General features: G+C 42.7%; 2 protein-coding genes across 8 annotated transcripts in view; one reads left to right on the top strand and one right to left on the bottom strand.

Annotated features, from left to right (window-relative positions):
- nup54 (nucleoporin 54) overlaps window positions 1–15,587 on the top strand; it is a 20,745-nt gene extending 5,158 nt beyond the window's left edge. For 2 of the 5 annotated variants that reach the window (XM_046369667.1, XM_046369664.1), the window contains exons 2-15: window positions 13–96; window positions 369–459; window positions 1,054–1,089; window positions 5,911–5,997; window positions 6,289–6,444; window positions 6,683–6,903; window positions 7,178–7,365; window positions 7,655–7,851; window positions 8,268–8,322; window positions 8,437–8,530; window positions 10,454–10,561; window positions 14,162–14,281; window positions 14,678–14,788; window positions 14,987–15,587. In XM_046369667.1, coding sequence (XP_046225623.1) covers window positions 447–459; window positions 1,054–1,089; window positions 5,911–5,997; window positions 6,289–6,444; window positions 6,683–6,903; window positions 7,178–7,365; window positions 7,655–7,851; window positions 8,268–8,322; window positions 8,437–8,530; window positions 10,454–10,561; window positions 14,162–14,281; window positions 14,678–14,788; window positions 14,987–15,094 — 1,494 coding nt within the window. In that variant the 5' untranslated portion in view covers window positions 13–96; window positions 369–446 and the 3' untranslated portion in view covers window positions 15,095–15,587. The remainder of the gene's footprint in view (window positions 1–12; window positions 97–368; window positions 460–1,053; window positions 1,090–5,910; window positions 5,998–6,288; window positions 6,445–6,682; window positions 6,904–7,177; window positions 7,366–7,654; window positions 7,852–8,267; window positions 8,323–8,436; window positions 8,531–10,453; window positions 10,562–14,161; window positions 14,282–14,677; window positions 14,789–14,986) is intronic. The other 3 variants (XM_046369665.1, XM_046369666.1, XM_046369668.1) reach the window with 3 other exon arrangements.
- On the bottom strand, window positions 15,472–25,208 carry LOC124048660 (serine/threonine-protein phosphatase with EF-hands 2-like). Of its 3 annotated transcripts, none has more exons than XM_046369661.1 (19): window positions 25,185–25,208; window positions 24,847–24,901; window positions 24,707–24,724; window positions 24,537–24,545; window positions 24,011–24,138; window positions 23,795–23,849; window positions 23,376–23,551; window positions 23,032–23,146; window positions 22,871–22,917; window positions 22,579–22,745; window positions 21,350–21,386; window positions 20,509–20,658; window positions 19,805–20,161; window positions 19,283–19,468; window positions 18,914–19,056; window positions 18,433–18,539; window positions 17,814–17,977; window positions 17,619–17,706; window positions 15,472–16,680 (listed from the first exon to the last, which is right to left on the bottom strand). In XM_046369661.1, exons 2-19 carry the CDS (start codon window positions 24,896–24,898, stop codon window positions 16,478–16,480), a joined length of 2,202 nt encoding a protein of 733 aa, XP_046225617.1. In that variant the 5' UTR covers window positions 24,899–24,901; window positions 25,185–25,208; the 3' UTR covers window positions 15,472–16,477. The 3 variants fall into 3 exon arrangements, with proteins under 3 accessions (XP_046225617.1, XP_046225618.1, XP_046225619.1); XM_046369662.1 differs by having other exon boundaries at window positions 23,466–23,551; XM_046369663.1 differs by lacking the exons at window positions 15,472–16,680; window positions 17,619–17,706 and having other exon boundaries at window positions 17,931–18,096.

Genomic DNA, 25,208 nt, shown 5'->3' with positions numbered 1-25,208 from the left:
TCCTGGCTATAGCGGGTCTTGCAGCCCCTGGTTTCGGGACCACCACCACTGCTGCGGCCCCCGCTGGCTTTGGCGGCTTTGGCACCACCACCACAGGTAAGACTGGGACTGTCCACTACATCAAGTGTTTGACAGTCACGCCAACTTTACTAACTAACCAGCCAACTAGCCCTGTACCAGATCTGTTTGTTTTCTTGCTTACTTCATTGGCAAACCAAACATAGCATGATGATGTTGTGCATGACAATGACAGAAAGAGTTTAGTCTTTTTAGACAGACTGGTTTCCTTCCTATGCCCTAGTGTAAACATCTCCTGAACACACAATAGTATCATAGAGGTTATTTTAAATGAGTGTTTTTTTTACTAGTTTGCCTCAACTACCTACACTGAAACCACTGCAAAGGTTTTGCCTGTGAACTTGGGTATAGAAACGCAACGTTCTAGCATGTATGCCTGTGGTAAGTTTTTCATGAGCACAATTCCTGCCTACATTTAAGCCTTGCCTACCCAAACTCGTGATTTGTAGGGAGAGTTGTCTGTTTGAAGAGAACTCCCCAGGATCTTTTATTTTTCGTAGTTGCCAAGAGAATCCGTCGTTTCCCAGACCTAGTGCTATTTCTGCCCTAGGTCTGGGGTTTCCGAAACTATAAGGAGTTGGCAAGAGAGTAGAAACAGACTGGAACCCAGGCTACCAGCTTACCACATAAGTGTGAAATGTGGTTACTACTAAATAACCATCCAACTACACCCGTGTATTCAGCATAATACTAGTATCTTATTCATTAACTGACTGACTAACAGAGCAGGGAGTTGATGTTTGTGGCTGTTAATTAGTTTCAGTTGCATCTCCTCTGCTTACTAATTCTATCAACTGAAAACATCACTGTTGGGGATCATCTGTTATGACGCTACCGGGCGTTCTCTTGTACATACAATGTGTTTGAAGCTTTCCCAGTGTGGGACTGTCGCGGTGCTCTTCTCTACACTAACCCTCCTCTGCACCCCTTTCTCTCTCTCTCTCGCTGCCTGCCTTGCCTGCCTGCTGGCTACAGGATTTGGGGGGCTAGGAGCCGGGAGCACCACGTCTGGTGGGTTTAGTTCTGGGGGGTTTGGATTAAATGCAGCAGCTCCCAATGTGGCTGCAATCAGCTTTAATGTTGGGGGCTTTGGTGCAGCTACCACAGCAACCACTGTGTTCAATTTTGCTAAGAGCCTGGCTAGCGCAGGTTGATGCCTTTAAAAAATATATATTAATTAGTCAATCCGTCCAATATGTCTACAGCACACATTTGTCCTCTCCATTTCTCCCTACACGACTGTGTATTATTTTGGTGTGGTGTTTTTGTATATCTCCATCTCACCCTATGCATATGTTAAATGCTCATCTAATGATGTTTTCCATGTTGCCTGTTTTGTATACATCCGCTATCTGCTACAACAGCCTTTGTCAGCACAGTCCCTGTGTCAAACTGGTGGGCTCTGATTACGGAGTTGGGAAAGGCTGTGCTAGATTATTTTTGTGGAATATGTTATGTGTTTCTTATCGCATTTTCCTGAATCTGTTAGGCCACTGTTTGCCTGGCAGGCACATGACATGTTCTGTGTTATTTCTCAAGAGTATTTATCCTCTCCGCTCTAAAAAAGCATTAGGGACCCCCTCCCTTGGAGAAATCAATTGATCTCTTCTAGGGTTGCACATTTTGGGGAATATTTAGAGGTGGAAACTTTCCGTGGGATATATGGGAATTAACGGGAATATATTCAAAATAATATTAATACCATTTAAATGTAGATGTTTTTTGCATTGGATATATTTACCATATCATATAAACCTTTTACCTTATCATAAGTAGACATAATTGCAAATGATTAAATCCTTCCAATAGACATAAAAAAAAACAATTTAGTTACGAATTGAACTTTAATTAAATGAGTTGACTCTAAACATGGGACGATTTCACTGAACAACAAAAGGGAATTTTGAATGATCTCCAATGATCCATCGCATCTCCCAAAAACGTTTTCAACATATCTGTACAATGATAGTCTAGAAACTAAAGCTTTGGTTGTCTTCCTCTCAGGCGTCCATGTCTTCTCCCTGGACCTCCTCAATGTCCACCTCTTGAACATCAGATTCTGAGGCCTCATCTTCACTGTCACTTTCCAACCTTGTTGGGGATGGCTCATTGTCAAGCTCAAAAAGCCTCAGAATTTGCTACCGATTTTTCAACCGTTTTATTGGTCAGTCTGTTGCGTGCTTCGGTGTGTGTGTGTGTTCCCAAACAAGGACCAGTTGCGCTCTGAGGTGGCTGATGTTGGTAGGATTTGGAGGATGATGGATGCAATAGGGGAAGGAGCCTCAGATCCACAAAATCCCTTCCACCATGTGGCTGATGTGATATGTTGGCACAACTGCCGTATTATGTCTCCATCCCAAAGCCCTTGCTTGGATGTGTACTTCGCCAGACTGCCAAGAACCTTGCCCTCATCCAGGCCATGTTGGTGAGACAAGGTAGTGATGACACCATAGGCCTTGTTGATCTCTGCGCCAGACAGTATGGTCTTGACAGCATGTTTGAGGTCCAACATGTACGCTGCGGCATGTATGGGCTTCAGGCAGAAGTCTTCACACTTTTTGACGTACCGTAATTGCTGGACTATAAGCCACTACTTTATTCCCACGCTTTGAACCTCGCGGCTAATTTATGGGTTTTTCCCGCTTTCACAAGATTCATGACGCCAAAAAACTAAGCACCGTCACATAATGTGACGTAAAATTGAACGCGCTCAAACTTCCCATCATTCTGATTACAGTAGTAATTTTGTCACCCTCATCATGGCAAAGACACGGAGAAATGCATATGATGCAGCTTTCAAGTTGAAGACGATCGATCTGGCTGTTGGAAAAGAAAAGAGCTGCTGCACGGGAGCTTGGCCTTAATGAGTCGATGATAAGATGTTGGAAACAGCAGCGTGAGGAACTGACTCAGTGCAAAAAGACAACCAAGGCTTTCAGAGGGAAGAAAAGCAGATGGCCCAAAGTATTTGCAGCCACTCGACATCCGTGTAAATCGTGCATTTAAGGTGGCGCTCCTTGTTCAGTGGGAGTCTTGGATGACAAGTGGGGAGAAATCCTTCACTAAAACGGCCTGCATGCGAAGAGCAACTTATGGTCAAGTCTGCCAGTGGGTCCTGACTTTTTTCTTTACATAGTTGAATGTGCTGGCAACAAAATCACACAAATTACCCTTAAAACAAGTCAAAATGAGGCTCAGTAGTGTTGGCCTCCACGTGCCTGTATGACCTCCCTACAACACCTGGGCATGCTCCTGATGAGGTGGCGGATGGTCTCCTGAGGGATCTCCTCCCAGACCTGGACTAAAGCATCCGCCAACTCCTGGACAGTCTGGTGCGACGTGGCGTTGGTGGATGGAGCGAGACATGATGTCCCAGATGTGCTCAATTGGATTCAGGTCTGGGGAACGGGCGGGCCGGTCCTTAGCATCAATGCCTTCCTCTTGCAGGAACTGCTGACACACTCCAGCCACATGAGGTCTTGCATTGTCTTGCATTAGGAGGAACCCAGGGCCAACCGCACCAGCATATGGTCTCACAAGGGGTCTGATGATCTCATCTCGGTACCTATTGGCAGTCAGGCTACCTCTGGCGAGCACATGGAGGGCTGTGCGGCCCCCCAAAGAAATGCCACCCCACACCATGACTGACCCACCGCCAAACCGGTCATGCTGGAGGATGTTGCAGGCAGCAGAACGTTCTCCATGGCGTCTCCAGACTCTGTCACGTGCTCAGTGTGAACCTGCTTTCATCTGTGAAGAGCAAAGGACACCAGTGGCAAATTTGCCAATCTTGGTGTTCTCTGGCAAATGCCAAACGTCCTGCACGGTGTTGGGCTGTAAGCACAACCTCCACCTGTGGACGTCGGGCCCTCATACCACCCTCATGGAGTCTTGTTTCTGACCGTTTGAGCAGACACATGCACATTTGTGGCCTGCTGGAGGTCATTTTGCAGGGCTCTGGCAGTGCTCCTCCTTGCACAAAGGCGGAGGTAGCGATCCTGCTGCTGGGTTGTTGCCCTCCTACGGCCTCCTCCACCACTCCTGATGTACTGGCCTGTCTCCTGGTAGCTCCTCCTTGCTCTGGACACTATGCTGACAGACACAGCAAACCTTCTTGCCACAGCTCGCATTGATGTGCCATCCTGGATGAGCTGCACTACCTAAGTCACTTGTGTGGGTTGTAGACTCCGTCTCATGCTACCACTAGAGTGAAAGCACCGCCAGCATTCAAAAGTGACCAAAACATCAGCCAGGAAGCATAGGAACTGAGAAGTGGTCTGTGGTCACCACCTGCAGAACCACTCCTTTATTGGGGGTGTCTTGCTAATTGCCTATAATTTCCACCTGTTGTCTATTCCATTTGTACAACAGCATGTGAAATTTGTCAATCAGTGTTGCTTCCTAAGTGGACAGTTTGATTTCACAGTGTGATTGACTTGGAGTTACATTGTGTTTAACTGTTTCCTTAATTTTTTTGAGCAGTGTATTTAAAAATGGCAGTTTCCTCTGCTTGGAGCAACAGTGAAGTGGGCAGGGCGGTACAGATGTCTTCTCTTATATCTGCAAGCAGAGTCTGAACATCAGTCAGGATGGAATTGGCTCCCTCAATCCGTGCAATGGCTACTGCTATCGGTTTCAGGCTACTTACCACTCTCTCCCAAAACACATAATCTAGGAGGATCTGTGCTGTCCTTATCGGCAGACTGAGATATGGGCATTTCTTGGAGACACCTTCCCCTCCAGGAGTCTGTCAAACATGATGACAACACCACCCCCACGGGTGTTGCTGGGCAGCTTGAATGTGGTGCTCTTCTTCTCACTTTGCTTGGTGAGGTAGATTGCTGCTATAACTTGATGATCCTTCACATACCTAACCATTTCCTTGGCTCTCTTGTAGAGTTGATCCATTGTTTTCAGTGCCATGATGTCATTAGACCAAGCAGCCGTCATGTTCGCAGCATTGTCTGTCACCAGTGCAAATACCTTTTGTGGTTGAAGGTCATTGATGACTGCCTTCAGCTCATCTGCTGTACACAGCTTTTCCTTCTACATTAGTTGCAGTGAAATATCTCCACACATCAGATAGTGCCTGTGGCATTTTCCTGTCAAGATTAGATTTTAAAAATAATATATATATCTATCACACACACACACACACACCATGTACATATAAATAGTTAAGCGGTTAGATTAAACAACTCCTTTGTAAGATAAGATACATGTTTTAAAATGAAACATGTATGGTAAACAGGTGAATTAACACTGTTAGCAGGCTCAAGCAAGCCAAAACCCACATGGTAGCAAAAACTTACTAGCAGAAATTGTTAACAAGTTAGAAATGATTTAAACACACAATGTTGTAGGTTACTATTTACTAGTTTAAAAAAAATAATGTATGCCGTATAGAATATATTCACCCCACCCAGTATTGTAATTAAAACTTACCAGAAAGTATGTTGTCCTTGGCTCAGACAGTGTATTAGTGTTGGCTCAATAGCATCTCCTTTGTGTGCAAGATCTTGAGAATCATAATCATGTGATGGAAGAACGCATGCAGAGGGTTGCAATTCCATTGAATTGGGGATAGTTTAACCAAAATATGCCACAAGACCTAGAATTGCCTTGTGTGTATTCCACAAAAAAGGTTCACTGTTATAAGCTAACTTTATTTTAATGAATTTAAGCAACATTACTGGGCTGAACTTCCCATGACAATTTCCGGAAAGTTCTCGACCCTTTGCAACCCTAATCTCTATGCCCTCCCTCTCATCTTTCTTTCCATTATCCATCCATTCATCCATGCTCTCTGACGGTCTGGTTTGTCTTGCTCAGGTGCTTTTGGGGGTTTTGGGACAACCACTACATCCGCTGCTGCGCCTGGGTCAACTTTCAGCTTCGCCGCTCCTGCAAGCACAACAGGTCAGGACTGTGGAACTCGCTGGGGCAGGGCTGGGTACAGACTGAGAGAGCCAGGCCAGGAACGGCCTTGTCCTACTCTGCTTGCTCCTGCTATTCTGCATGGCAACTACTAGATGGTGCACTCTACCATAACATGTTATCTCCTTGCCATAGCCTCTCCTGATACTAGCATTCCATTCTCAGATTACCAACACACTATAACCTGAACCTAAGATTCTAAGCCAAAATACTCAACAAATCCTTATATTTTCCATTTAATGGTTTTATTGATATAATTATTTATCCTTCCAGGAGGACTGTTTGGTAATACCCAGAATAAGGGATTTGGGTTCTCCTCTGGGCTGGGCACTGGCACTACTGCTGCAGCTGGGTTTGGAACAGGTCTGGGGACAACTCTAGGAGGTGGATTTGGTGGCTTCAATATCCAGCCACAGCAGCAACAACAAGGTAAGTGTTCCTCTGGCTAAAAGCAGGGGTGAATCTCAAAAGTCCTTCCTCAATTCCTAGGGTCCTCTCCTCGCTTCCTTAACCTTAGAGGGAACAGAAGATCCAACGATTTGAGACGAGGAGAGAACGCAAGGAGGAATTAAGGATAGACTATTGCGATTGACCCCCGGTGTATGCAAACCAAGCAAGTTATGTTTTGCTAGGATAGCTAAGTTTTCTTTTGTGTTGCGCGATATAGGAAGCTTTTTTGGGCAGCAGGCCCAGGCCCCGGCCCAGTCTAATCAGCTCGTCCACACAGCTAACGCCCTGTCTGCCCCCACCCTGCTTGGGGATGAGAGAGATGCCATCTTGGCCAAGTGGAATCAGCTCCAGGCCTTCTGGGGAACAGGCAAGGGCTATTTCAACAACCAACTCCCCCCTGTAGACTTCACACAGGAGAACCCTTTCTGCAGGTTCAAGGTAATGCCTCGTATCAGCATATTTTGACATTAAATGTTTTGTTATTTTAATAAAGCAAATTGCAGTTTTAATCTTAAACTTGTTTTCACATGTTGAGGTTTGTTGTACTATTCTTTTCTTTTACCGGCTTCAGGTAACTGCAGTGGTGTAGACCAGTGCTTTGGAGTTCAATTAACTGTCACAAATATGTCGGCATAAGAGAGACCACCAAAGTTCTATCTAGAGAATACAAAGGACACAAACTGCAAGTTTATCATATCTGTTTGTCTGCAAGGCGGTGGGCTACAGCTGTATCCCAGGCAGTAAGGATGAGGATGGTTTGGTTGTCCTGGCCTTGAATAAGAAGGAGGCTGATGTTCGTAGCCAACAGCAGCAGCTGGTTGAGTCTCTACACAAGGTGCTGGGAGGGAACCAGACTCTCACCGTCAACGTAGAGGGAGTCAAAGCCCTGCCTGATGACCAGTGAGTAGTAGTAGACACTACCAGACACCGTCTATGGGTACACAACAGAGAATATACTGTATGGAGTATCGTTAAGTTTATCACATTGACCTCATGATCTGTCAGTCCCTGCATCCATTGTTCAATCTATGAGCCTATTAACAGAGATTACATTTCTCTAGACTCAATACTCACTTTGATAGCAAACCAAGTGGCAGGGCTGCCATTTTCTTGTTTTTCAAATTCGTGAACATTTAGAAGCGCTCTAAGTGGACAGTGTAACACTGAATGCCTGTCTATCTCTTTCTAGGACGGAGGTGGTGATCTATGTGGTGGAGCGTTCTCCTAACGGCACATCTAAGAGGATCCCAGCTACAACACTGTACAGCTATGTAGAGCAGGCTAACACCAAGGCCCAGCTCACACAGCTAGCAGTTTTCATGTCTGTTACACGCACTGAGCTCTCACCAGCACAGCTCAAACAGCTGCTGGCGAATGCACCAGCAGGTAAATTTGGTTGTGTGTCTTCCCCATCACAACGAAGTTAACTGAGTCATTATGTTGAGAGCATGGTCCCATTCCCCGGCTCAGATGTTGCTGCTGCATGCCAGCTTTTACAGGGTCTGAATAGGCATTTTCCATATCAGCTTAAGCACATCATGTTATAGCAATCTGGTGCCCGATGACCCAGTCGATGATCTGACACGCAACCATTGGTTGATGCATGCAACATCTGAGCATGGGAACAAGGCCATGGCTTTTAGATAACCAGATGTCTATTGTACAACAGCTGTGACGTCATGGATTTTAGTTTGGTTTAATTTAATGGTTTATTGAAACAACAGCGTATGGACTACTTGGTCCACATGTAGCACTAAGAATGTGACTTGTATATGACTCAGAGTTTTGTTGCTTGTTTTCAGGTGTGGATCCCATCATTTGGGAACAGGCAAAGGTGGATAACCCTGATGCGGACAAGTAAGTTGTTCAATGTGAATCAAGGTTATTAAAAGCTTGTTATCATTAATTCTTCTGAGCTAGATGATCATTTTGAAACTGTATATGGAACTGATGATATTTGTAATCCTACAGGTTGATCCCCGTCCCCATGGTTGGTTTCAAAGAACTACTCCGCAGACTGAAGATTCAGGACCAGATGACCAAACAGCACCAGTCCAGAGTAGACGTGAGCTTTCCTCTACAATTGTGCTGCTTACCCGTACACATACAGTGGGGCAAAAAAGTATTTAGTCAGCCACCAATTGTGCAAGTTCTCCCACTTAAAATGATGAGAGACCTGTAATTTTCAAAATGGGGACACTTCAACAATGACAGACAAAATGAGGGGGGGGGAAATCCAGAAAATCACATTGTAGGATTTTTAATTTATTTATTTGCAAATTATGGTGGAAAATAAGTATTTGGTCAATAACAAACGTTTATCTCAATACTTTGTTATATACCCTTTGTTGGCAATGACAGAGGTCAAACATTTTCTGTAAGTCTTCACAAGGTTTTCACACACTGTTGCTGGTATTTTGGCCCATTCCTCCATGCAGATCTCCTCAAGAGCAGTGATGTTTTGGGGCTGTTGCCTGGCAACACGGACTTTCAACTCCCTCCAAAGATTTTCTATGGGGTCGAGCTCTGGAGACTGGCTAGGCCACTCCAGGACCTTGAAATGCTTCTTACGAAGCCACTCCTTCGTTGCCCGGGCGGTGTGTTTGGGATCATTGTCATGCTGAAAGACCCAGCCACGTTTCATCTTCAATGCCCTTGCTCCTTGCTGATGGATGGAGGTTTTCACTCAATCTCACGATACATGGCCCCATTCATTCCTTCCTTTACACAGATCAGTCGTCCTGGTCCCTTTGCAGAAAAACAGCCCCAAAGCATGATGTTTCCACCCCCATGCTTCACAGTAGGTATGGTGTTCTTTGGATGCAACTCTGCATTCTTTGTCCTCCAAACACGACGAGTTGAGTTTTTACCAAAAAGTTATATTTTGGTTTCATCTGACCATATGACATTCTCCCAATCTTCTTCTGGATCATCCAAATGCTCTCTAGCAAACTTCAGACGGGCCTGGACATGTACTGGCTTAAGCAGGGGGGCACTGCAGGATTTGAGTCCCTGGCGGCGTAGTGTGTTACTGATGGTAGGCTTTGTTACTTTGGTCCCAGCTCTCTGCAGGTCATTCACTAGGTCCCCCCGTGTGGTTCTGGGATTTTTGCTCACCATTCTTGTGATCATTTTGACCCCACAGGGTGAGATCTTGCGTGTAGCCCCAGATCGAGGGAGATTATCAGTGGTCTTGTATGTCTTCCATTTCCTAATAATTTCTCCCACAGTTGATTTCTTCAAACCAAGCTGCTTACCTATTGCAGATTCAGTCTTCCCAGCCTGGTGCAGGTCTACCATTTTGTTTCTGGTGTCCTTTGACAGCTCTTTGGTCTTGGCCATAGTGGAGTTTAGAGTGTGACTGTTTGTGGTTGTGGACAGGTGTCTTTTATACTGATAACAAGTTCAAACAGGTGCCATTAATACAGGTAACGAGTGGAGGACAGAGGAGCATCTTAAAGAAGAAGTTACAGGTCTGTGAGAGCCAGAAATCTTGCTTGTTTGTAGGTGACCAAATACTTATTTTCCACCATAGTTTGCAAATAAATTCCTTAAAAATCCTACAATGTGATTTTCTGGATTTTTTTTCTCTTTTTGTCTGTCATAGTTTAAGTGTACCTATGATGAAAATTACAGGCCTCATCTTTTTAAGTGGGAGAACTTGCACAATTGGTGGCTGACTAAATACTTTTTTGCCCCACTGTATATGGCCTGCTTCTAGAAGTGTTATAAAAAAGTGTAGAAGGATAGGGAAATTGCTGTACCATAAAATGAATAAAGAACCTTAGGTTGCTGGTTCTTATTCAGCTTGAAGGACTGTTAGACAAATCTGGCTACTAAGACCTATCCAGGAGGGGAGCTACGTTACGCTGGCCTTTGTTACAGCTTTCCTTTACTGCCTCACATGCTTCTCAGTACCCTCTTTTATATGCTGTAGGTGGGTTCCTCCTATGTAGTTATGTACACGTTTCCTGTGGTCTTTCACCAGATCATCTCTAATGACATCAGTGAACTGCAGAAGAACCAGGCAACAACAGTGGCTAAGATCGCTCAATACAAGAGGAAGCTGATGGATCTCTCTCACAGAGTACTACAGGTATGTGCCATTTATTATTAAGTCAAGTCATCTGGCTGTTGTCAGTTGATACAGCGGTGTGTGAACATATTTTGAATGCCGACAGAATATCATGAAGTTAACTATCTTGATTAAATATTTATTTAACTATGTGGGTATAATATGGCTGACCCCAGTTAGTTGATTGTTTGGTCGTTAGGCTGTTGGTCGACCAAGATTATTTTAGCCGAGCAGTAATATACAGTACCAGTCACAAGTTTGGACACATCTACTCATTCAAGGTTTTTTCTTTATTTTACTATTTTCTACACAGTAGAATAATAGTGAAGACATCAAAACTATGAAATAACACTTTTGGAATCATGTAGTATTATTAATTGTATTAATTGTGCTTTTTGTGACTCCTCTCTTTGGCTAGAAAAATGGCTGGGGTTTTCTGTGAGTTGGTGGACACCTAACATAATCGTTTGTGGAGTTTTCGCTGTAAAGCATTTTTTGAAATCAGACACTGGCTGGATTAACGAGAATTTTAACTTTTAAAATGGTGAAATTTGATTTGAGTTTTCTGTTGATTTGTATTTGGCGCCCTGCAATTTCATTGGCTGTTGGCGAGGGGTTCCGCTGATCCTAGACCGGTTTTCTTTTTATGGATAGGGGGCAGCATTTTCACTTTGTATGAATTGCGTGCCCATAGTGAACTGCCTCTTACTCTGTCCCAGATGCTATTATATGCATCTTATTATTACTATTGGATAGAAAACTCTGACGTTTCTAAAATTGTCTGTGAGTATAACAGAACTCATATGGCAGGCAAACTTCCAAACAGGAAGTGGAAATTCTGGGGCTGGTTGATTTTCAACTCATCGCCTATTCACATCCCAGTAAGATATGGATCTGTTCCCACTTCCTACGCCTTCCACTAGATGTCAGTCAGTAGAACGTGGAATGAAGCCTCTAGTGTGATGTGGGACCGGATGGCAGCCATTTGAGTCAGTGGTCTAGCAGAATGCCAGTTCCTGGCCAGGCACATTTCTCATGAGATCATGTGTTCCATTACTCTGTAAACAAAAACGAATGCTCCGGTTGGAACGTTATTAGATATATATGATAACAACATCCTGAAGATTGATTCTCTACTTAATTTGACCAGTTTATTCAACCTGGAATATAACTTTTTAAAGTTTTCGTCTGAGTTCGCCTGGACTGGCGCCAGCGTTTGGACATATGAACTAAACGTGTTAGCAAAGGTAGCTAATTGGACACTAGTAATGGACATTATCGAACAAAACTACGATTTATTGCGGAACTAAGATTCCTGGCACTACATTCTGATGAAAGGTAAGGGAATATTTATGATGTAATTTCGTATTTCTGTTGACTCCAACATGGCGGAGAAATATTGTGTACTTCTGAGCGCCATCTCAGATTATTGCGTGGTATGCTTTTTCCGTAAAGTTTTTAAAAATTCTGACAGTGGTTGCATTAACTTCTTATGGTATAGGCGACGCTTGCGTCCCACTTGGGCAAATGCCAGGGAAAATGCAGCACGGCAACAAAAAAATTATATAAAAATCTAACTTTCATTAAATCACACATGTAAGATAGTCAATTAAAGCTACACTCGTTGTGAATCCAGCCAACATGTCAGATTTTTAAAAGGCTTTTCGGCGAAAGCATAAGAAGCTATTATCTGATGATAGCACAACAGTAAACAGAGGGTAGCATATTTCAACTCTGCAGGCGCTACACAAAACGCAGAAATAAAATGTAAAACATGCCTTACCTTTGACAAGCTTCTTTTTTTGGCACTCCAATATGTCCCATAAACATCACAATTGGTCTTTTGTACGATTTAATTCCGTCAATATATATCCAAAATGTCAGTTTATTTGGCGCTTTTGATCCAGAAAAAAACAGCTTCCAAAATGTGCAATGTCACTAATAAATATTTCAAAAGTTGCCTATAAACTTTGCCAAAAATTTCAAACTACTTTTGTAATACAACTTTAGATCAAATTGAAGACGGGTCTATCTGTGTTCAATACAGGAACGCAACAAACCAAGCTACTTTTCAAGTCTTGCGCAACTCTCAACAGTGTTATGCAGTTCCTAGATGGCCGTACTTCTTCATTGCACATATTAATAACCTCGTGACATCTGGTGACATCCAGTGGAAGCAGTAGGAACTGAAAACAAGTTCCAAAGAAATACCGTTTCCCAATGAGAACTCACTGAACAGAGAACTCACTGAACTGAGACCTACATTATTATTATTTTTGAACAGATAGTCCTCTGGGTTTTGCTTGCTACATAAGTTATGTTATACTCACAGACATGATTCAAACAGTTTTAGAAACTTCAGTTTCAGTAATAATATGCATATCTTATATTCTTGGCATGAGTAGCAGGAAGTTGAAATTGGGCAAGCTATTTATCCAATAGTGAAAATGCTGCCCCCTATACCTTAAGAAGTTAACAAGTGTATATTTTTTTCTGCTAGCGGAACATGTGTCCTAGACAGGTTTTTTAAGAAGGAAAGAAATTACACAAATTGACTTAACAAGGCACACCGGTTAATTGAAATGCATTCCATGAAGCTGGTTGAGAAAATGCCAAGAGTGTGCAAAGCTGTCATCAAGGCAAAGGGTGGCGACTTTGAAGAATCTAAAATATATTTGATTTGTTTAACTTTTATTTGGTTACTACATGATTCCATATGTGTTTTCTTAGTTTTGATGTCTTCACTATTGTTCTACAATGCAGAAAATAGTAAAAACTAAAGAAAAACCCTTGAATGAGTAGGTATATCCAAACCTTTGTGTGTGTGTGTTCGTGCGTGTATGTAATATATACACATACATACATACATACATACATACATACATACATACATACATACATACATACATACATACATACATACATACATACATACATACATACATACATACATACATACATACATACATACATACATACATACATACATACATACATACATACATACATACATACATACATACATACATACATACATACATACATACTACAATTCAAACGTTTGGGATCACTTAGAAGGCAAATAAAATAAAATAAATTAAAAAACATCAAATTGATTAAATGCAGTGTAGACATGGTTAATGTTGTAAATTACTATTGTAGCTGGAAACGGCAGATTTTTAATGGAATATGTACATAGACGTACAGATGCCCATTATCAGCAACCATCACTCCTGTGTTCCAAAAAGTTTATAATTTTTAAAGGCTGGTTAATCTTTAGAAAACCTGTTTGCAATTATGTTAGCACAACTGAAAACAGTGTCCTGATTTAAAGAAGCAATAAAACTGTGAGTATCTGGAGCATCAGCATTTGTGGGTTTGATTACAGGCTCAAAATCACAGAATAGTGCAAATTGTCTCTAACCAGAATAGAAAGGAGTGGGAGGCCCCGGTGCACAACTGAGCAGGAGGACAACTACATTAGTGTCTAGTTTGAGAAACAGATGCCTCACAAGTCCTCAACTGGCAGCCTCATTAAATGAAATGGTACCTGCAAAACACCAATATTTTTTTTTAGTCAGGGACAGCCTTAGTATATACACTGTTTGTGTGTGTGTTTAGGTGCTGATCAAGCAGGAGATTCAGAGGAAGAGTGGCTATGCCATCCAGGTGGATGAGGAGCACCTAAGAGTGCAGCTGGACACCATCCAGTGTGAACTCAATGCCCCCACGCAGTTCAAGGTAAGTTCACTGCATCATCTGGTTATTCCATACAAACGCTGGCACTCCGCCATGCCCTACGTGACTATGCTAAAAGCTGACTTTTAGCTGCAACTCTGGACACCCTACCTATTTACATTTTGGTAATTTAGGAGACGCTCTTCTTATCCAAAGCGACTTACAGGTACAATTAGGTTTAAATGCCTTGCTCGAGGGTACATCAGCAGATTTTTCACCTAGTCTGCTCGGGAACTCGGCGACATTTCTGTTACTGGCCCAATGCTCTTAACTGCTATGCTACCTGTCGCCTCTCACTGATTCAGATTTGATGACCCTTTCGTTGGATGTACAGTATTTCTCATGTAATTTCAGGACCTTGTCTATCAAATTTACTTGAAATGGTTGTTGCTCTATTAGGGGCGTCTGAACGAGCTGATGTCTCAGATCCGGATGCAGAACCACTTTGGGGCGGTGCGCTCAGAGGAACGATATAGTGTGGACGGAGACCTTCTCAGAGAGATCAGACAGGTGAGACTTAAAATTCTATTTTTATGGGCAAGACATACTGCATGTATATGTTAACGCAAATTATGGAAGTGTTTTGTCTGTTTGCTTACAGATGTGTGTGGTCTGCCGTTAGTCCGTCAGTAGTTCTAAGTGTCTTTGTTTATGTGTGTGGTTGGTCAGTATTGCTGACTGAGTGTCTCTCCGTTCTCCTCTCCACAGCACCTGAAGCAGCAGCAGGAGGGTCTGAGTCAGCTGATCAGTGTGATCAAAGATGACGTGGAAGACATCAAACTGATAGAACATGGCCTCCTGGACAGACTCGGCTGACCTCAAAGGTCCTCCCAGGCCCCACGTGACCCTGAATCTCTCTCTCACTGCTGACAAAAGTTAAAGGTTTATGCCTCTTCTTAGCAAGGCATATATCTGTCTTTTCTATGGTCTGTCTGTCTTCAACTCAGAGGTGCTTTCTCACACAGATTAATCCTTGTCCTGGACTATTGGCTCAATTGAATCTCAATCAAAAATCCTTTTTAGTCCAGGACTAGGTATCATTTTTGTCTTGGAAACTGCCCCTAAAACCACCAAACATCTAAACTGGAACAAGACTCTCTTAGAAAAACTGCCAGACCATCTGGTGGACACTGTCTGGTGAAATGTGACTGTTCGATGATTTGGTGTGATATTCAAGTGCGATATTCAACACATTGTAAATAAATACGCCTTTTATTGCTTTAGTAATATTTTATATGATTGAATAAGAATTATACACAACCCCAACATGGTTTAATAAAATGTCATTGAAGAGCCTTTTTCAACATGACTCTCCTTTGTTTGGATCTCTTTCTTACCCAAGTGTAACCGGTGTCAGTGCTAGCATAGCAGCTTTGTTTCCTCCCTCAATCTGCCTCTGACTGGGCTTGAACCAGGGTCCTCTGTCGCTTGACAACATACAAACCAGTTGTGACACTGAAAAGGATCTGATTCAATGGCACCATTGGCAACATTTTAGTCTGTTGGTGAGTTTATCCGGTAGTCTTAATCTGTTACACAAGCATAGGCACCATTTCTAAAACGAATGCTTTGCAAATCCATATCCCGTGTTCTGTCTGGGTCTCTCACACAATGACTAGCCAATGGCTGTATAGTTTTCATCTATAGAATCAATATTTCCTTAGGTATATTATGGTCACCTATTGAGAGAGGCCTGTATGAATAATCAATATGCCCCAAAATCTTTTCAATCTTCTTTTTTCTAACTATGTTGCATCTTTTCTCATTGGTTCTAAATACCTGAGATGCTGGAAATGGGTCCATTGATTGGAATAAGTAGATTCCCAGTTTGTAGTATATTTTCTCTAGAAGTGGGTATCAGAGAAATAAATAAACTCAAACTCAGAGGTTCATCCCCCTCCTTTTTCACTAGCATTCCTATAGTCCTTCCCCGCAGCATGGTGGAGCACCATGAGGCTGGCATGCAAGACTACTGTTGATGTGGCAGCAGGTTGCTGGAAGCCCTCGCCCGATCATACAGTTGACCCCCTCCAGGGCTAGGCCATGGATTTGAATGGGTAGATTCCAGTTGGTAGTAATATACTGTATTTCCTCTTGAAGTGCTTTATCATGTCTGTTGTTGCAGTAGGTCGGCTGGAAGCCCTCCTATGGTACTATTGACCATTGATTGCAGTGAGTAGATTCCAGTTTGAAGATGTGTCAGTGGGGGTCACCTTCATTCTGCAGTAGGTCTCCTCCCACTAGCCGGAAGGCCTCCATGAACTCGTTGATGTCTATGCTGCCGTCTTTGTTGAAGTCGATGGAGACGGCCAGGTCACTGATGGCCTCGTCACTGATCTCTGTCTGCAGATGGGAGCTAAGCAGCTTCCACGTCTGACGGAACTCTTCAAACGATATCAAACCTGGGAGACAATGAAATAGGATAGTGCTTTGTATTTTAGATCATGGGCTCTATTCAATCTGCATCATGGAAGTTTAGCATTAAAGTGTGATTGACATTTACATGCAATGTTATGCAGTGTTAACCGTGAATGCAATATATCGACTCAATCGGGAATGACCTTTACATTTCTATTGTGGAATCTGGTTGCTTCAGCTTTACATATTTGAATAGAAATGTGTTCCCCCCCCCCCCCAGATCACACATTATATAATCTGTAGTGCACCAGAAGAATTTTAGTGGTCTTTGAGTGAAAGACGGTGACAATCTGCAGTTTTAAACCTGGCTTCATATGGTACTGATTATTACTCAATCGGATGGGTTTGTTTCACATGTAAGATATATAGCCCACAGATCAGACAAGGAAAGATAATGTACATCAGGTCTATGTGTTCTGATATGTGCCTGTGTAACAGACTTGGATTCGTAGCCTCACTCCCCAGCTTGAAATGTCTCTAGTTGCCCTATCGATTCACTAGCTTTTCTATAGTGTAATTGGTCAAGGGATGCGATCACGTGTTTGCGCAAGGCAGAGGATCTGAGATCGAGTACCACCAGTGTGGGCTTTTAGGAAATAAACTAGACCGTACTGTAGGCTGTCATTGTAATTAAGAATTTCTTAACTGACTTGCCTAGTTAAGTACTGTTAAGCAAGCACAACGTCTGTTACACGTGTGTCTGTTCCTGTAGGTGTCCTATGCTGGTGACACATCCAATTTTCCCTCTGGGGATCAATGCAGTTCAATTAATCTCTTTGTTTTCAATGGAACATCATATTCAGCTTGTTACTAATAAGCTCTCTGTATGTTATGACAGAGAGGGGCCTGAGAGGCTTGAGAAAGGTCATGTTTGTAAAACACAACAGGGCAGGTATCTGGGCCAAGCTGATTATTTACTCACCTGAGTTGTCTGTGTCTATGATCCTGAAGATGGTCTCCAGGTTGGAGTGGTGCTTATACATGGTCTCAAGCAGACTGGCATTCGAGAGCTGGTAGATAAAAGGCAGCAACCAGGAATTTTGTACGGTGCTTGTTTGCTGCTTTTTTTTGTGTGTGTGCATATGTATGTTTACGTTTGTGTGTTAGTAAACCTCACCTCTGTGTTGGGCTCGGTGATGGCCAGTTCTCTGAACCAAAGATGATAGTCCAGCATGCCATCCAGAGTGTCTCCCACTAGCTGAGACCGCAGCACCCTCCAGGGTAGACCCAGCCTCAACACAGCCTCCATGGCACAGGCCCAGTGGCCCAGAGAGATCAGCCCTGAGAGACCACACAGCCATATTACAGAGGCCATGCCGCAGTCACACAGTCAGCCTCAAACTGCTACACTAACCCATTAGGGTAAACCCAGTCTCAACACAGCCACAGAGCGGTCAGCCCTGGAAGAGAGACCAGACCATGCAGTGATCACACAGATAAACATAAAACACTGACAGACTTTTTACTGCATAGAGAATATCCTATCTATATCCTATACTGGGCCATAAAGACAATCATCACAGAGAGAGATGCAATAAAACATGATCTGATGTTGACACCATTCAGTGTACATTTGGAACCTTTATGGTAGGATTTTAAGACTGCTAAATATACTGTTGCCACTAGATGGTGATGAATAGTAGTCAACATTATATAATGTATTCACTAAAGTACTAAGGGGAACAGAGGTTCCTGGTAGGTGATATGAGTGAAACGGTGGGTGCGTGGTTCAGTACCTGTATTTTCCGGGTCGTATTCTTGAAAGGAACTGATAAGGTCTGACTTATGTGCAAACAGCTTTTCCCTCAAAGCCCTGAGAGCTGAACGCTCAGTCCGCCCAACACTGAAAACACAAGGCATCAACCACCTCACACACAGTGGATAATGTGTCTGAGGTATACCAGGAATTCACTGCAGGGTTTTCAGTGTGGTATGTGTGAGATGTCAGACAAAGACACGTCTGAGGTGATCTTCTTTTAGTCTGATATTCAATTGTTCAGAGTGCCATTTCATGACCTTCTCCGCACAGGTGACACATTGATGACACAATGGTTGCGTTTACACAGGTAGTCCAACTGATCTTTTTCCCCAATTATTGCCAAAAGAGCTGATCTGATTGGCCAAAATACTAATTAGCGGGGATAAATATCAGAATTGGGCTGCCTGTGTCTCAGAGTCATTTAAACATCTATCCGTGGTTCGTGTGACCTATGTTACCTTTGTCTCAGTGTGAGCGCCCTGGTAGCCCTGTTGGCCTGGTACTGGATGAAGTGAGGCACCAGGTCAGGACCCATCCTGATGTACGCTCCTCTGTTGCTTCCCACCTCATAGTAGTTAGATGCAGAAAATATGGTTAGGACCTAGAGAAATAGAAAGAACAAGCATTATTCAAAGGTTCTATTTTGCTTTAGAACTCAAAGCTATTTTGCCTACTCTTAGAGGATTTTATCAAACACTCACAGAGTTTGTATTCCTTTTTTACATATTTATCTTTTGTTTTTACATGGCTGCAGTAAAAACATTTTGCTACAGTTTATTGCATATTTCATTCTCTTTTGATTGTGCTATGTCTGTGGCTTTCCTCACCCTGCGGTTGTGGCAGAACTCGTAGCCCTCTTGCTTGCACTCATGTGAGCGTATAAGCAGCGTGAGGTTGTGACGTCGCAGGACCTCTTCTGTCACATCAGGACCCCAGTAACATCCTCCACCTCGCACCTCGTTGGGGACACAGCCATCCTGGGGCATGGGGTCGCTCCATAGCATGTCTACAATCTGCAGCCCAGACAGACAACACCAGGGTGTAGTTACTAGTTAACACCACCACTAGGGGGAGGGCCATTCACTGGTTCTGTAGACTAACAATGTCCACCCAAATCAATATATCTCTTGCTTTCAATCATCTTTGCTATTCTTCAAATAAAGGTAGAACTCAAATCAATTCCACCCCATAATATAAACAAATGTCATCCTTTAACTCCATCAGCTCCTGCTATCCTAATCCTTTCACCCCAATATGGAAAATCCTCCTAAAACATCACAAACTGTTATTCTAACTTTATTCATACTCTTAACAAATATGTGATGTAAATGGTTTATGATCTCAGTTACCTGTTTCCACTCGTCCCCGTACGACTCCAGCAGCTCTCCAGAGTCTGGGTCTGGGTCAGAGTCAGAGTTAGCCAGGGAGTTACGGAGGTCTCCGTAGGACTGGCTAAGTCCGGCCTGCCTGCGTCTCTCCTTCAGCTCCTCTTCTACAGAGCAGGTCACCCTGTTGTTCAGGCCCTGCAGGGAGCGACGCTGGACCTCATGCCTGGTCCCCGTGCTGCTGCTGTGGGTCAGGGAGTGGACCCGGCGCCTGCTGCTGTCCACAGGCTTGGCAGTTGGCTCATCGTCTTCTAGATCGGAGTCCGTCATACCTGACCTGTTTTGCCTCTTCGTCTTGGGAGGCCGGAGAGCTGAAACATACTACAGATACAAGTATTGTCATGATCCATTCTACAGTGAGCAATGCTGCACTTAGCACAGACATTATTAAACAATGAGCAAAGTGATCTGGGCATGCAATAAACTTAAGCTTCTCAGGCCCGCTATATATTTAGGTTTAGGGATATTTCGGGACCTACTATTTTGCGGTGTTCATTACACCTGTCCATACTAAGGCCATAATAGACTAAGATGAATCATCAATTAGTGTCTAATTGATGCTCAGCTACATTTAAGTAATGTGGGTGAACTAAAGAGAAGGGTTCTGTGAGGTTATACTTTGTTACAGGTGAACTATTCCTTTAAGTGAGGTGTTAGTGTGGTTTTACTTTGTGTCTGTCCACTCTGGATATGAGGTGAAGGTCCGTGGTGTCTGAGATACCGCCGTGCAGAACCAACACCTTGTTGTCAATTACTGTCGCCAGGGGCAACCAGCTAAAGATCTTCTGGAGAAGCTTTAGAATCTTCTTGCCATGAAGCTAAGCACAAGTCAAGTGACAACAATGTCGATCAGAATATTTCTTATTATGCATACGTTAGTATAAGATTCAACATGTCAGCGTCACTGATTATATTGAAAACTATAAGGCCTGTGCAGTAAAATGTGTAGTGCTATTTTTTCCTTTTGGGATACACACTATTAACACATCAAATACAGTAGGTCTTTAATCAAGAACTGAGCGGATGTGGATGGTGTTATCTACCAACAGTTTATCCATTGGCTACTGTAACCATGTAACCTAAAACAAACAGGTATTCCTGACTAACTGGGTCAGTGTGCTGGCTATTTAAGACTGACTGACTGACACGTACACAAACACACAAAGATAGAGAGGAAGAGAAAGAGAAAGAGAGTCACAAAGAGTCACACAGTTGACAGAGAGAAAGATCCTGTAATCTCCTTAGTCAAGAGGGAGAGTGACCTACATTACACACTGAAATAGATAGGCTTGATATAAGTGGACTCTGATCACTGGTTAACATAATACTCAGGAAGATTAGATGATTCTGATTAGCAGAATAAATTACCTATGATGTGGTTCATCCATATCAAATAAATAGGACTGCCCTGGGAAAATCATAGTTTTTTTTAAACACTTGGTTTGGGGCAGAGGCAAAGCAATTTGAACAATTGTCCAATGTTATAGAATGACACAAGGTGAGACCTACCCTGTATTTTCCAAGCACCTCTTTGGTAAAGCCATATCTGGGGGGGGAAAGAAATGTGTGTTGAATGATGTTTCTACTGGGGAATACCAGAGAAGAAGATATGATTTGTATTTGTATTTATTATGGATCCCCATTAGCTGCTGCTAAGGCAGAAACTACTCTTCCTGGTGTCCAGCAACATACATACAGTTTAAAATACTACATGACATTACTTTTCATAACACTTTACCCATCACATTCAGGCCACCACTCCATCACCACATATTTACAATACAACATCCAGGTGATCGAGTGTAGAGTGCGTGTCTTATCATGTGTATATGTGTCTGTGCCTATGTGTATCTCTTTACAGTCCCTGCTGTTCCATAAGGTGTATTTTATCTGTTTTTGAAATCCAATTCTACTGCTTGCATCAGTTTCCTGATGTGGAATAGAGTTCCATTTCACCATGGCTCTATGTGCACCTCTCATATTCTGTTCTTGACTCTGGGATTGTGAAGAGATCTTTGGTGGCGCGTCTTGTGGGGTATGCATGGGTGTCTGAACTGTGTGCTAGTAGTTTTAATTAACACACACCTCGGTGCATTAGCATGTCAACACTTCTTCCAAAAATAAGTAGAGCTGTTCTGCCCTGTTTGCAAATTGGTTATGTAGCCAGACTTATTTGCTGTTTCTTTTTCCTCAGTTACTAATAGGCATGCAATTTTTCAATTCCTCAACAATCCACAGGGATTTAACAGTTTTATAGTCATTTTCTTAATGGGTGCATGCTTATTAGTAACTTCATAAATGTGTCAATTGCAGCATCTGGTTGTTCCTCATTACACACAACAGACCAACACATATTATTTACATCAACAACATAGGAATCACTACAAAACATATTGTATGACCTCTTATACACTATATTAGGCCCAGCCTTTGGAAGTTTGGTTTTCCTAGATATGGCTACTGATCACTTGTTCTGAATGTAAACGGCAACACCTACACCTTTGGCATTTCTGTATTTTCTGTAGATGTTATAACCATGTATCATCAAAGGTATTATCTAAGTAAGTTTCAGAATTGTCAGAATAGGAATGTCATCTACATATGTTAATGTGGGCTATTTTTAGCACGGCTTGACTGTTTTCATTGCTTTACTGGGAAGCTTAGCAGAAGTAGACATGTCAATGTTATGTATGTTTAGTGCAGGGATTATACTGTACATACAGTATGTCTGATAGTACCTTAGGTTAACGATATGGTCCTCGTGGTTGCCTCTGTTCAGATGGACATCATTGGGATAGACCAGGAGAAAGGAAAACAGGATGAGGAGGATCTCCAGGGAATCTTTTCCTCGATCCACAAAGTCTCCATTGAAGACATAAGGCTTCTCAGATGATGGTAAACCATTCTAATCAGGATAGGTAAGCACATGTCAAATACAAAGAAAGCTTAAATTAGTTTGCCTTCATTATGAATGAGACCCATGTCATGTGAATTGTGATGTGGTGCGTTGACAAAAAAAGTGGCATCCACCTTGTAGAAGACCAACAAAAGATCCTCAAGATGCCCATGTAAGTCTCCTGTTGGGAGGGAGAGGGTTTACCAGTGAGTGACAAGTTGGTAAAGCATAAGAAGCAATAAAGCTATACAACCAGTGAATTGTTTAAAAGCCTGATGTGTGGTTATGTTTCTACCACAGATGGTGATCTCCTTGCTGTGGCAGGTGGAGATCTGACTGATGTTGGGGAGGATCCTCAGCAGTCTCCAGGTCTCCCCAAGGAGCTGAAGGACATAGCGAGAATGGAGCTGCTACTGGGAAAAACAGACAGAGAAGAACAGAACGCTTGAGGGAAAACGAGAAGTGAGAGGAAAGTCGTTAGTAGAAAGTCAACAACAGACGGCAGTCAGCAGAGAAAACTAGCATAATGGCAAGCCTCTGCCCAACAGTTGGTGGTAGAATGGATGTTTGGCACATGGAGGCCACTGATGGCCCTGCCTACACTTGCTTGCTGGATCTCTTGTGAGTAGGAATACCTACTTGTTTGTTCTTGAAGGCCTCCACCAGCTCAGCTGCATTGGAACATGTTATGGGGAAAGAGAGATGGGGACCAGAGTACAGCTTTGGTACCTCAATGCTCTTGTAGCAGAAGTACCTCTCCCAATCTACATTACGGCAGATGTTGTTCTCACGGAAGATGTGTGAGATCAGGTTCCCTAAGATAGAGATAGGACACAGGTTTTTCAGAGGACGTACTGTAGTCAAATGAGCTAATGGGAGGTAGCTGGGCTGCATCCCCAATGGCAATCTAGTATTCACTATGTTGTGCACTACAGTTGACCAGGGCCCATAGGTAGTGCACAATTTGAAGAATAGGGTGCCATTTGGGACACATCCCTAATCTCGTACACCTGACTTCTTCGCCTATAGCCTGGGGATGAGGTGAGAGGATAGCTTACGCTCACTGCTGGCTGGAGTGAAGTGATCCATGAGGTAGCCAAAGAAGTTGTAGAGCTGAGATAAAGAAGTCGAACAAGAAGAAGTAGAAGAACAAGAAGAAGAAGTAAATACATAATTGATTCAATTCTATTTGAAAAGAAACTAAAATAATCACATGGTGTCATATGAATGTGTAGTTTTCCCGCAATGCTGGGTATGTGTGTCTGTTGTCCCACCTTAATCTGATCCTGCTCTCCTGCATACTCGATGGACTGGAAGATGTTCCAGGTGCACCTGCGTCTCATCTCCAGCCGTGCCACGTACTGACGGTACCAACGTTGGATTAGGAGAGCTGCCCTCATTGCTGGGGGAATGAGTATCGTCGGGAGAGAGCATATTACAACACATAGGCACTTACAGTATGTGATCCCTGTGGGACTTGAACTCACAACTCTCTCATTGCTAATGCAATCCCATTACCAAAAGAACACACAGGTTTACCGTGCAAATGTAGCTAGTTATCATTATGGGACCAACTATATCTTAAGTTGTTTCACTTCAGTTTTTTATTTAAAGCAGTATTACAGCTATTTGTAGTCTGATACCCGTCTGAAGGGTTCTACCGCTATTCTTAGCTTGTCTGATGATAATGTTAACGGTAACTACTGGAGCACTCAGTCATAGATTACAAATTCAGATCCTCAAATACCCCATAATGATCTGTAGTGATTTAGTCCTCGAGCTGAAGACTGACTGACTCACCTGTGGCAGCTTCACATCACGTTGTAGGTAACAAAGACACATAAACCAAAGAAGTGTTAATCTTAGTTAATCAAGTGTTATCTTGCACAGTATGTGATGTTGATAATAACATTGATGTCCATTTTGAAAACAAATTTGAATTAACCAAATGTTGAATTGTAAGACTTTACCTGGGACTAAGAGGCTGGCTATAAGTAACAGAAAAACAAGACAGAAAAGATTCGTTTAATTTCTCTCTAGGCTACTCCAAACTGGTTTATAATGGTTTCATTGTTTATAGAGGTGATAATACATGAGAAAAAGCATTTACTTTCTCTGTCGCGTTTCTTCAGCTGGTCTGATTTTGCAAAGCCACATCCCATGACCTTGTGTGAGGTACAATTGTAGTTATATAAAAAATAATATGCATTTATTCATTGAAGACATTTACAAGCACTATTTCCATGATTAAAATGTGAATTTAATTAACTGTTCTGTGATTGATTAATATTTGGACATATAAAATGGGCCTGGCAAGATTAGCTTGAAATTATAGTCAACCAACAAAGCCTATAATGATCATATTTTACAACAACCTTCTCTATTTCAAGCAGTCAAATCCCTTCATCACACTAGAAAACTGCAACGCAATTGCAAGACCCATCTTACCTGGCCAGGTTGCCTCTCCACGAT

Source organism: Oncorhynchus gorbuscha, linkage group LG11 (genome assembly GCF_021184085.1).
Source record: "Oncorhynchus gorbuscha isolate QuinsamMale2020 ecotype Even-year linkage group LG11, OgorEven_v1.0, whole genome shotgun sequence".
NCBI lineage: Eukaryota > Metazoa > Chordata > Actinopteri > Salmoniformes > Salmonidae > Oncorhynchus > Oncorhynchus gorbuscha.
The sequence above is the reverse complement of the archived record's forward strand: the minus strand, read 5'-3'. Positions and strand labels throughout refer to the sequence as shown.